The 12,351-nt window shown below is 38.9% G+C and overlaps 1 protein-coding gene across 1 annotated transcript in view; it reads right to left on the bottom strand.

Moving 5' to 3' along the window:
* Positions 1-12,351, bottom strand: part of LOC308640269 (collagen alpha-1(XIV) chain-like) — a gene marked incomplete at both ends in the record, with an annotated part of 52,067 nt that overhangs the window by 17,171 nt on the left and 22,545 nt on the right. The window contains 5 exons of the mRNA XM_081312235.1: positions 1,897-2,026; positions 7,470-7,621; positions 9,111-9,170; positions 10,516-10,648; positions 11,089-11,228. Of these exons, the coding sequence (XP_081168361.1) occupies positions 1,897-2,026; positions 7,470-7,621; positions 9,111-9,170; positions 10,516-10,648; positions 11,089-11,228 (615 nt within the window). The remainder of the gene's footprint in view (positions 1-1,896; positions 2,027-7,469; positions 7,622-9,110; positions 9,171-10,515; positions 10,649-11,088; positions 11,229-12,351) is intronic.

The following is a 12,351-nucleotide window of genomic DNA, read 5'->3' as shown; positions in this document are numbered from 1 at the left end:
TGTGTAGAGGATGGATATCCACTATCCACAGAGTGGGGAGACTGTATCCAGTGCAGACAATGCAGTCACTCATCCAGTGGAGGAGACCGAATCCAGATACTGGCACTGGAAAAAGTGGAGGGCCAAGCTGGAAACTTCATTACTGCTCTGCTCTTCCCATGGCCAACTCTCCTTCCGCATGACCCCACGGGAAATAAATATGGAAGGAAGATCACAATACTCTAGGCGATCTTTAGAAAAATATGCCAGCTTGGATGGAGTCTGGGTGGAGGCACAATAGCTCAGACACAGGGATGACAGATGCCAATGCCATTGGAGGAGGAGCTAATAGCTATTTGCTTAGCGGAGGACTCTGGGCAACAGAATTTTAATGACTTGCAGAGACTCAGATGAAAAAAAAAATCCACATTCAGCTGCCCTGGGCATAGAATTCAGTCTCTGACACTCTTCTGCACATGATCTCACGTAACTACTTAGTATTTATGATGGACTAAAGATGGTCATAGATTTTTTTTTTGATCGTCTTTCCATTGAGACATGGAAGCTACAACTCTCTGTTTAGTTCTGGCAGGAATCTGTGACTACCTTGACCAATACACTGCAGCACAAGTAACACTCATTCAGAGCCCTGAACTCGCCCAGCAGTCTCCTTCCTGCCTCTTGGATATCTTGTTTTCATAGACCCCAATCGCTATGAGGATATATGGCTACTTTGTTGAAAGAACCACATGGAGAGGCTCTGACACTAGTAGAGAAAGGAGAGAGAGAACTGAGTCTAGCTGTCCCCACTAAGATGCTAGATTAGTAAATTGTCATGGACCCTCTAGACCAAAGCAGCCACCAAGTGAATACCACTGGGTAATGTTAATTGATACCATGTGGAGCTGCCTAATTTCCTAATCCACACAATAATAAAATGGTCACTGTTTGAAACCATCATGCCCTACATTAGTCTTTATGCAAAATTAGATATCCATTACAGTGATGAAGACCCCTGAGACTTTGGAGTACTTTAACCAATTGTTTTCACACCCATTCCTCATTTGATTTTTATGGCCAAGTCATCTTAAATAAACATTTCATGATGTCTCCTCTGTGCCACACTCTGCTGTGGGAACTTCGCATGCAGAGGTGAAGGGCACAGATGCGCTCCAAGGCTCTCGTGACGCCTGCCCTGCAGAGATGGGAGATGGGCAGTGAAGAAATCCATGAGCAAAAAAGGGAACACAAGACAGTAAATCGTGCCATCACATGATCAAAAACAAAAGGCAAACAAAAAACAGGACAGTGTCACAGAATGGAAACTAGTTTGCATGAGATGTTCAAAAAAGGCTGGGGCAGGTTTGATATTGAACTAAGACCACAGTGAAAAGAAAAAGCAAACATGCCAATATCTGGGAAAGGATGCTCCACAGGAGGGGACTGACTAGCTATAGCCTAAGGAGGAACAGTCATAGAGTCCTATGCCCAGCAGAAAGCAGGCTAGAGCTAGGACTAGTTAGGAGGTGAGATCAAAGAGATCAGCAGGGTCCAAGTCAAGCAGTTGTGCAGAGCCATTGGGAGGATGGTGGATTTATCCTGATTCTAGTGGGGAATGAGAGTATTTTGATGAATCCACAGGCCTGGGATGAATCAGATGCTGGAGGACAGAGATTACTTGCTTTTCAAGTCTTAGTTTTCACAGAAAAGAAAACTTAAGCCCAGAGCTGTTGAGCAACTTGCCCAATGCCAGACAGCTTGCGTGTGAAGACAAGATTCAAACACAGATTTTCTGTTTCCAAATCACTTTTGCTCTTTTCATGTCACTATGCTGCATCTTTCAGGATACATTACGGGGAAAAAGACATTTCCAGTTTATGAGTCAGTTCATATTCAAAAGGAGAAAGCGTCACTTACAGGTTCTTCCAGGGGCAGAGACGCTGACACCTTCTCCATCAGTGTAGATAGGAGTCACTGTGACTTTGTACTCAGTATCCGGAAGGAGAGGCTTCAGAAGGAGATTGTTCTGGCTCCCAGGCACCATAACCTGAACAGAAAAGTAGGGACCATCGTCCTAGTAAGACCCTTTCTTCCCACTGACCTACTAATGGAGACATTTAGAAATCATCAGAGACTGTAGACACTCAGAGACCATCAGAGCAGAGGACATGCTCAGAGAGCATCAGAGTAGGGGACATGCTCAGGGCATGGTGAGAAAAGAAAGGGCATGCATGCAAGAGCATTTCTCTGAAATTCCCCTCTGCAGTAACCCTTAGTCTACACCCACTGATACAGAAGGCTCAGGTTTGAAGTTCTTAAACTTTAAGGAGTATTCTTCTCTCAACATCTTCTCAGCACTTGTGAAGTCCTCACAAGACAGAATAATGGTCTGTTTGCCTAGCAGGTGTTTATGGATTAGGAGTGTTCATTTTATAACTCATACTGCTGCTTATCAGTTGGGTTCAACTTAAGTATCCTCTTGCAAACTCAGCCTCCCCTGCTTTCCTCCCTCAGAGATAACCTGACCCCAGCATTTTTATTCTTTCAATTAGAAAGAATGGATGCTAGCCAAGAGCAACAGAGCCATGCACGGGAGCCAAGTTTTCCAAGTTGAAACATATTTACCAGCAACACTAAAAAGTGCTGCATTTTTTTTTATTTCCAAAAGGAGATGTCTTCCTCAATCTGCAATCATGATCTTTCTGTCTCTAAGAAGATGCCAAAAACAGAAACGCAGCACCAGGGTTAACTGCTCGAGCATGAGTGCCACACACCATAGTATGCAGCAGTGCAAACCTCACATACCTAAGAGCATAGTGTGGACCAGAAAGGCCCCGTATGCTCAATGCTGAAAGCACAAAACTTGCAGCCTGTGCTCCAGGAGTTAGATGCTGGCACATCTCTGGGCCATTTAAGGAACAAAATCAGGCCTGGAAAAAACACTAGGATGTGAGAACTAACCCAAATGGGTTGAAGGGAGTCACAAGACCAGAACAACTAGAGACTTTTCCATTCTACGGCTGGGTGAAATGCCAGCAGGCAAGGGCAGTGCTGTCTACTCCTAGATGAAGGAAGAAACCTATAAATCATGAAATAAGCCTTAGGAAGCCTCCAGTTGAACCCAGAAGCAGTTGTTGCTAAGATATCGCAAAGCTCTAAAAAGCAATATTTTTAATATGAAAAAAGAAGTCTGAATTAGATGATTTTATATTAGATTAATAAGATTCTTTTCCTCATAGTAAGGAGCATTGAAAGGTACAGAGCTGCATTGATGTGTGTACACAGGGTCCTGGGAAGGAGCAATGAAAAAGAGGGGCTCTGCTTTATTCTAAAGTCAGACGACCCTGGCATTAAAGACTTTTAAGGAAGAACTGTGACAGTGGGTGCCCTGACTTATATTACTCAGACAGTGTAGCTTCCTTTGGGGTATTTCTCTTAAATATAACTGTTTCAGAAAACAGAGCCAGGGTTTTCATTCCAAGCTGTCTTTATAGCAAACCACCCATGTGGATGTTCCTTAAATAAGGTCATCTTTCATATTGAAAAGCACATGGCATTCCAACCAATCAAGTTCAGCCTGTGGTATATTGAAAAGTGGTGTGGTTATTTTGAAGAATTCATTTTGCTTGCCAGGAAGTTGTTGCTGTGAATTAGAACAATAGCTCTCACTTATCTAGCAAGTATATGTGCTGGGTGCTATTCAAGAATTTGAATACAGTTATTCACTTAATCTTTATCACCACCTTGTCATTTCACACATTTGCATATGGTGAAACTGAGGCCCTCCTAGCTCAGTAAAAGAACATAAATGTGAGAATAGAGTCCATACATTCCTTTAACATTGGCCTCCTACTTCACACAAATGTATTGCTTTAAACTTTTTTTTATTTTATTGGTTGTTTAAAACATTACAAAGCTCTTGACATATCACGCTCATGATACTTATTTGGAAAAGTGAAATGGAAATTTCTGGAGTATGCAAAGTTCTTCCTGCTTGGCCTCTGCTTATTTAGGTAAAGCAGAGTAAAACAAACAAACAAACAAGTGTGAGTGTGTGTGTGTGTGTGTGTGTGTGTGTGTGTTTCCTCAAGTGTTATTGTGCTCTGTGTGATTGTAAGACCAATGTTCTTTGGCATAGGTCCACATCCGATGGTCCTACCTTAGCTTCATAATCTAAACTTAGATGCACCCCACTTTCTATTTCTAATAATACTACTAATCCATTTGTATAGCACTAACACTTGAGGAAACAATCTATCCTTAATTGGGTTTCTATATAAATTAAGAAAGTGCTTGTAAGCTGTGTGCACAAATATATAGGCAAAAGCAGACGGTGGTTGTATTTATAAAACTAATCTATAAAGGATGCTCATGGTTAAATAGAATGAAAATTTTGCCAATAAACTTCATGTTTTTAATTTTTGCAGAAATGCAACTTTATCTGGCTCCATTATGACCCAAATTTCTTCAGAGCAGATTGGGCCACAAGCAGCAAATTGTTGCCTGGAGTAGAAAAAGGATCCTCTGTATCTCACTGGAGTCTCATTTTATAACAGTACCATCTGTTTTTAGACAGTAGTTCTCAAACTCTCTGTGATTAAAGACTAAGAGTTAATTTTGATTTAACTCCAATCCACTGTAGACCAATATCTGCATAAAATACAATAATACCAGTTTGCTAGAAAAGTGATCATAATCTTGTTCTTGGATGGTTGCAGCCATGTCAAATGGCTATCCACATTTTTAAAAGCTTAATGTTTAATCTGAACTTATCATGTAGGAGACCAAGGCCCATTTTGAGTAGTCCTACTCTAGAAAATTCCTTACAACTGAAAATTCAGGCCATGGTTAATGCTTTTTTTCTGGGGGGATACTGGGGATTGAACTCAGGGGCACTCAACCACTGAGCCACACCCCCAGCCCTATTTTGCATTTTTAGTTAGAGACAGGGTCTCACTGAGTTGCTAAGTGCCTTGCTTTGTACTGAGTCTGGCTTTAAACATGCAATCCTTCTGTCTCAGCCTCCAGAGCCACTGGGATTATAGGTGTGCCATGGTTAATGCTTTTGAAACCCAGGCTCTAGAAAGTCTGGTTTTTAATAAATAAATAAGAGATCTCCCTGCTCTAACACAATGGAGACAATGTCGTTGCCACTTTTTCCAATTTCAAAAAAGAGTTGAAAGTTAATCTTTATGAAATATTGGCAGGCAGTTTTATTTCTAAGTGTTTAATTTTTTTTCTTGAAAGTGTCTGGTAGATTTGATTATACCTAGAATCTACAAAATATTTCACATACCTTAACTTTATAAATTTAATTACCCTGTTTTCTTTGGTTTGCAATGCTGTATACCTGTACTATTCTCCAACGCTCTCTTATTCTTTCCTTATATAAATACAATCAGTGTTTACAGTTAAGGAAAATTTGGAAACATTTTAGGAATCATACCTCTTCTCTGGACACATTTCCTTTTGCTTTTATAATATGTTTTTATCATCTGTCTTTCTCTGTATGCATCCTTATTTTAAGATATCATTTGGTCTGTGTGATTGTAAGACCAACGTTCTTTGGCATAGGTCCACATCTGATGGTCCTACCTTAGCTTCATAATCTAAACTTAGATGCACCCACTTTCTATTTCTAATAATAACACTAATCCATTTGTATAGCACTAACACTTGAGGAAACAAGTTCTCAATCTATCCTCAGGTGAGTCCCTATATAAATTAAGAAAGTGCTTGTAAGCTGTGTGCACAAATCTAGTTTAATTAAAATGCACCAAAAGAGTTTGATATTTAATGAATACTACAGTACATTTTTTAATACAGCAAAAGCAAAATACAAAAACAAATACTTCTGCATAGTAAATAATCACCACCAAATATATCAATATTTTTCATTTTTATTAAAGGTTTGTTTAACTGGGGCAGACTAAGACTTTGATCTTTTTCCCCCTTCGTGTAGGTGTCCAAGTGTTTCAAAAATAAACAGTGCTAAAGGAAAGAAACTAGCAAAGGGAAAATTATCTAGATACAACCCAAAGTAAATATTATTATTATTTCACGTTGGCTTGTGTAGCTCATAAGTGCATTGTGAGATTAAATTGTTACTGTTTCCTAATTAACAGGAATAATTCACCAAGGAGCTAATGTGTTTCTTGGAAAGAGTAAGAAAAATTCACAAAAAACAAAAATGAAAAACCCATAGTCTGGAAAGTTTCTATGGATCTCACTTTTAGGAACTGAGCCATGATAGGAAGACAATGTTAGGAAAAATAAAACACTGCAAATTATTACATTAATTGCCATACTTAAGTACATTTTTAAAAAAATTTGCCAGTCATGAATCATTTGAAATGTATGGTAAGAGTGGATTTTGTTTGAGATCATTAACTTTCCATAAGTATCCCCAGACCAATTCATGGATCTTCTGGCTGTTCACAGGGATAGGGTTCTTATTGAGGCCTTCATTGGGCCCTATAAGCTTTCCTCTTTTCATTATAAATACAGTCCTCTCCTGAAAGAAATTTGAACTCAAGTAATAGTTTATGTATACACATAAATAAAAAATGATTTTCCACCCAAGACTTTTTAAGGAAGGAAGGGAAAGAAAGAATAATGCTATTCTTGAGCAGTGATGAATTTTAAAAATTTCTTTCTTAGAGTGTCAAAACTAATGCAGCACAAGACCAAAATTTCAATTAATGAGGCTCGCTAAATCATATTGCATGATGAAAGAGACAAATTTCTTCTGGCTAACCACTGGAGTTATCTGATTCCTAGACCCACATCTACAAAACAATTTCAAGTTAAATATGGTATAAATTAAGAGAACATGTAGACGCTATGATTAAGAGGGTGACAGGTTTGCCATATAGAAAAAAGAAATAAAGATAGATCAACTTAAAGAAAACACAACATATAAAAATCTAAATCCCTGAGGAGAGACGCCCATGATTAAGATATATAAGAAATTACTATAAATCTTCTTGAAATGAATTGATATCAGTAAAATTTAAAAAAGAACATAACTATTTGTTAATGGATGGCATTTTTTTAGAAACATTTCAACTACATAAAAAAAAACCTTCCATGTGTGTTTTGCTTGAAAAGCTTTTTATCTGATTGCCAAGTGCAAAAAAATGTTAAATACCGATCTGAAACTTTATCCACCTATATCTACAGATATAAGTATGTGATAGACCTTTTATGACCCAATTTTGGTATTCCAAGTCATCAAGGCAGCAGAAGCAATGTTAGAAACAAGATTTAGAGGTTTTATAGCTTGAAGCACATATGTGGAAAAAAATTGGAGATAGAAAGCTAATCAAGAAATCAGCAGTGAAGTTTGAGTTTATCAAGAACATTAGCTTCTGGAGATGGAAGAGTCACCAAGCAATGAGCAGTAAAGCTTTCATTAGTCTCTGTAGACTGTTTCATTAGTTCTGTTAGGAAAGTCTGTGGAGTTTCTATTTAGCTGTATTTATACAGACCGTTCCTACCACTTCTTCTGCAGGGTCCCCTTGTGCTGTCAGGTAGGTCACCCTAAACTGCTCCACATTGCTGTCAGAAATGTCCCATGTTACCCGCAGACTAGAAGTGGTTTCATCATCTACAACCAGGTTTCTGATTCCTGTCTGGAAAGCTGAAATAAACACAATCGAGGATTAAAGAACTTTCAACCCCTTCATATTCCAAAATGAGCCATGGAGATTACTTGTGGAGTGGCAAGGAGCATCACTGAAGATAGATCTGTGATGCAGAGCCACATGAAGCAAGAACAGCTGCACTCTAGTGGTTAATGGGAAGTCAAGGTAGCTACAGGTTTAGGAGAGCATGGGTTTAAGAGATGTTTACAAAATGAGGTCATGGACTTCTCTAGATTATCAGCCTTGCATATACACTATTCAGGACACCCTGGGAAAATATCCGGGACTGAAAAATCAACCCATGAACCTAAAGGGGAGCATGGACATAAGCAGGTCACACTACCGCTGTGTTGAAGAAGTGGTCCTGCTGCACCAGATCTCATCACCCTTCATGTGCAATCAGCATCCAACACGCATCCCACCTACTAGTCCCCCATTTTGGTTTTGACACTTGTCATTCAAGAACATCCAGAGTGCCTTTATCCATTCAGCCCACAGATTTTATCTTTTCTCTCTGACACTTGTCCAAACTCCTTCACCTGTGTCCTCATCTCTGGAGGTGCCTGCTCCTTCATTTGTTCAATTTTTTTCCCTTTCTCCCTTCTGCCTTGACTGCCTTTTCCCCTGCTCATCTCCACCGCATCTTCCTCTTCATGCATTTATTCACTTGTTCTGAAAACATTCATTGCATTCCTCCAGTGTGTTTGACTTCGTTAGGTCTTTTGAGATATACAGGACATAACCTTGACAAGAGTAGGAAGAATGTCGCAGAAGAGATAAAAGATGGACATTTACCTGGCAGGATACCAGGCAGTGGGAATGGGAGGGAACTCCTCAATTCAAGGCAGAGAGTTCTGAAATGACAGGAGGAAATGGAGAAAGAGTGGGAAATACAGTTGAGGACAGGAAGGGAAGCAGGAACTATCAGGAAAGATCTTGGATGTTACAATAAAGAGACGTTAGGGCACAAAAGAAGGCTCAGTAAAGATTAGTTGAAGAGGAAATGAATGAATGAATGGGTAACTGTAAATCACTGAAGTGAGTGTATATGTTACTTAGTTACCTCTGGTAGCTAGTTGGGAGGTGTATTGCAGTGGAGGGGACAGGAAATAGCTGATGGACTAGCCAAATCTTATTGACCCACAAAAATGCACAAAAACCATGACATAATAATTCTCAACAGAGCAGGAGATATCTCTGAGATAAAAAGGGGGGCAAAGACCCCCAGTGATGTTACTATGTTAACATGCTCTGGAAGGTGAATGGGAATCTAAGACAGAGATGAAAAAGGCAGAGAGATTTAACAGGGAGGCTGGAGTAATAGAAGGCTGGAGTACCATGGTAAAAAAGATTTTGAGAATTTGAGTGGCAGGAAATGTGAACCGGTTTGGTAGTCATGGAAGAGGGCAGCATCTCTTCCCTAATTATAATGTTAAATAAAATATGACTTCTGTATTGGAAAAATGAGCTCCTCTGTGTTCTTACCTGAAGTTACAGGGCTGGTAGGTACTATGGTTGTGGCTGGTTCTGTCCAAAAACTATCAACTAAAAAAAAAAATTCATTATTTTAAAATTTTATAATGACAATACCTCTATACATTTGCATAAATCAATAACTTTTAAAGAAAATTTCACCTCCATTATCTTACTTTCTTCCTACAACAAACTTGACTATGGTTGGAAGACAAGAAAAGTGACTCACAAGTAAAGCAGGCATATCTGTTCCATGAATAAGGAAACCAAAGCCCAAAGAGGCTGGTTTCACATCACAGATACCAGACTTCATATAAACATCTGAATTACATCCATAAAATTATGAAACCTCCCAATTATTTTGAAATAGCGGCATAACCGTAATAATTAAAGGAAATTAAACAGAGTTGCTAGACCAAGTTGTGAAAGGGCTGCCAAGCAAGACCACCAAGGAGGGCAATGTGCTCTGGCAAGAAGTGCATGGTCTCTTTCCAGTACTCTCCCTGGGTGTACATGGAATGGAGCAGCGGAGGTGCTTTGCATTCATGTGCTGATGAACACATCTATTCTCCAGGTGCTGGAATACTGGCTGCCAAGTCTCAATAGCTCTAGGAATTGCCCCGCCAAGGAACAGTGCAACTCCAATAATTGGTGATGTGGGGATGTAAAGGCCCAGCTCCTTTGCCACAATTTGGGGCAATTCAGAAGGGTGATTCTAGCCCTAGAGCTTTTAACAGCATGAGATGAAGGCTCAGTTTCAGCTTCTCCCTATTCTCTATCTCACAGCTTTCAGTTCCTTACATAAGTGTCTCCTAACTGCACTCTTCAATAAACCTCCTCGATGCAATTTTCTGTCTCAAAATCTGATTCCAGGAAACCCAATCTAAGACAGTTTAATACGCAGTTAATAGCTCACATTTAAAAAAAAATGAAGGAATAAATCAATCAATGAGTAAATTTCTTTGTACAAAATTCTTGGAACCATGATCAACTTGGAAAATTCCAGAAACTCTTGGACCTGTTAGCCATAGGTTTATTTATTTGCCAATTTATTCATTCAAAAATTATTCCGTCCTTTCTTCCACCCACTCATCCATTCGTGCATCCATCAATCCAATGAATATTTATCATCCAGTGAAAACAAACCAACAATTGTGTTAAGTGTGGGGAATACAATAATGAATAAGACAGATATGATCACTTCCTCGCAGTGGTAAGAATTCAGAATGTTAAGATTTTTCACATGTCCGTTTCATGGAAGGTAGAGATACGTGGCGAACTCTGAAGGACAGAGAATAATTGAAGACTCCACAGCCAGGGACAAGGCAGACAGAGAGGGAGCCTGGTGTGGTGAAGGGAGTGTCCATGTGGATGGTGGGTGCTACTGAAGTCGCACTTGCCCCAGAACAAGACTTACGTGTGGTCCCTACAGCGGTCACCACCTCACTCTCACTTCCATCATCAAGTACGGCCAACAGCGAGACTTCATATTCAGTGCCAGGTTCCAGACCCTCAATAACATATGAATCCTGCTCTTCCTTTAGGTCAACCTAAAAAGTATATAGTGCTTAGTAACCAGGTTTAGTTGAATTAAAAAGGGGAGAAAAGGCTCTTTAAAAAAAAAAAAAAGGAAAAAAATGTCATTCTGAGTGCAATCAAGAAATAATGAAGCATAATGAACGCCAAGGCTGTTGAAATCAATTTTAATTATCAATATTATTAATATTCTAAAGGTGGTGCTTTGAAATTTTTATTACATGTTCTGTAGGAAAGTAAAAGAATCTAGAAATATATTAGATACATGACTGAAGCCCTGGAGACAATGCATTTTAGTCTTAGAAAAATAATACGGTTTGACCTTCGTGACACTCCATGGCTTGCACAATATTAATGACCTCTGGGATTCTCAATCTTTTTTAAAATGAAGACCAACTCCTGTGCAGCACAGAACATGCTCCGGATCCATTTTCATCTCTTTCAGACGACTTACCTCTTCGGTCTTCCCACCGTAGACTGGAATCCACATCAACTTGTGTTGCCCTTCCTCGGCAGAGAGGGGATGCCAGGTCACTCGAAAGCCGTCTGTCTTCACCTTGTCGATTTCCAAGTATTGCTGGGCGGGAACTTCCTCTGGAAGCACAGGAAGACTTTGTTAGGGAAATGAAAGGGCAAGAAAGCCAAAACTCAAACAGCTCCCAGGGGCTGTGGGAAGAAAAGACTCCATAAGGAATCTTTTGCTTTTGGAAAACCATAGGAGGAAAGGCAGTACCCATCAGTCTAGTGTGGCATTACATTTCAACTTCCAGCATCTACCAACAGCATAAATTAGGAAAACCATGGAAATAGCAGACTTTCAAATTTTGTCCCAGTAATTCCAGAACTCTTAGACTATTTACTTGCCTCTTTTAAGTATGAAAAAAATAAAAATGCTATATTCATAATTTTATAAAGATATTATCTTCCCAGTATTTTGAGTAAATAAACAAAATGGTACCCCAGAGACTGGAGAAATGTTTCCTTTTAGGTTTTTTGTTTTTTGCTTTAGTAATTAAATTATTCACTGGTACTACATTATGGGGAAGAATCTTCATCTTTCTAATGTTCTCACATGGATGTCATCAGGAGTGAAATGTTATTTATCAGACCTTCCAAGATTTTGTGAAATTATTGTATCTTTGTGTAAACATTTCTCAATCAGTACTCTCATTTCTTTCTAAATTACCTGTCATCTCTTCAATACAGAACTAAATTTGTGTCTGAGGCCAATTGACAAATTCAGAAGGCAAACAACACAATTGTTGCCCCAAGAGGCAAAATGTTTTATAATTTCTTGGGCAACTACAGAGTAAATATAGAATAGGAAAATCATGTATGCATACATTCTATTTAAGACATTCTTTCTTGTGTTAATATTTTTTTAGGCTCCATGAAAACAGAAATAGCTATAATGATGCGTTAGGTTAAGTAATAAGAAATTGTCACTTTTTTGTTGGCCAAAAATGATTGGATATCAGTATTTGGAAATGCAACTTAATGAACACACGTGGATGGAAAAGGGAAGCAAAATGTTTACATCAAGGAATAAAAGAAGAAGGTGTGAGGTTAGAATAAGAAGAATGCACAGGCTTTTTAAAACTTAGACCTTTTAAAGGTAGACAAACTTCTCTCTTTTCTTCACTCTGGTACAAAACAATTAGTACATATGCTAGCTATGTAATGGTTTGTTAATAATATTTTAAAAGTGAAAATGCAA

The sequence above is a fragment of the Spermophilus citellus genome (genome assembly GCF_964194105.1).
Source record: "Spermophilus citellus genome assembly, contig: SCAFFOLD_217, whole genome shotgun sequence".
Lineage (NCBI taxonomy): Eukaryota > Metazoa > Chordata > Mammalia > Rodentia > Sciuridae > Spermophilus > Spermophilus citellus.
This window is presented reverse-complemented; position numbering and strand designations above follow the sequence as displayed.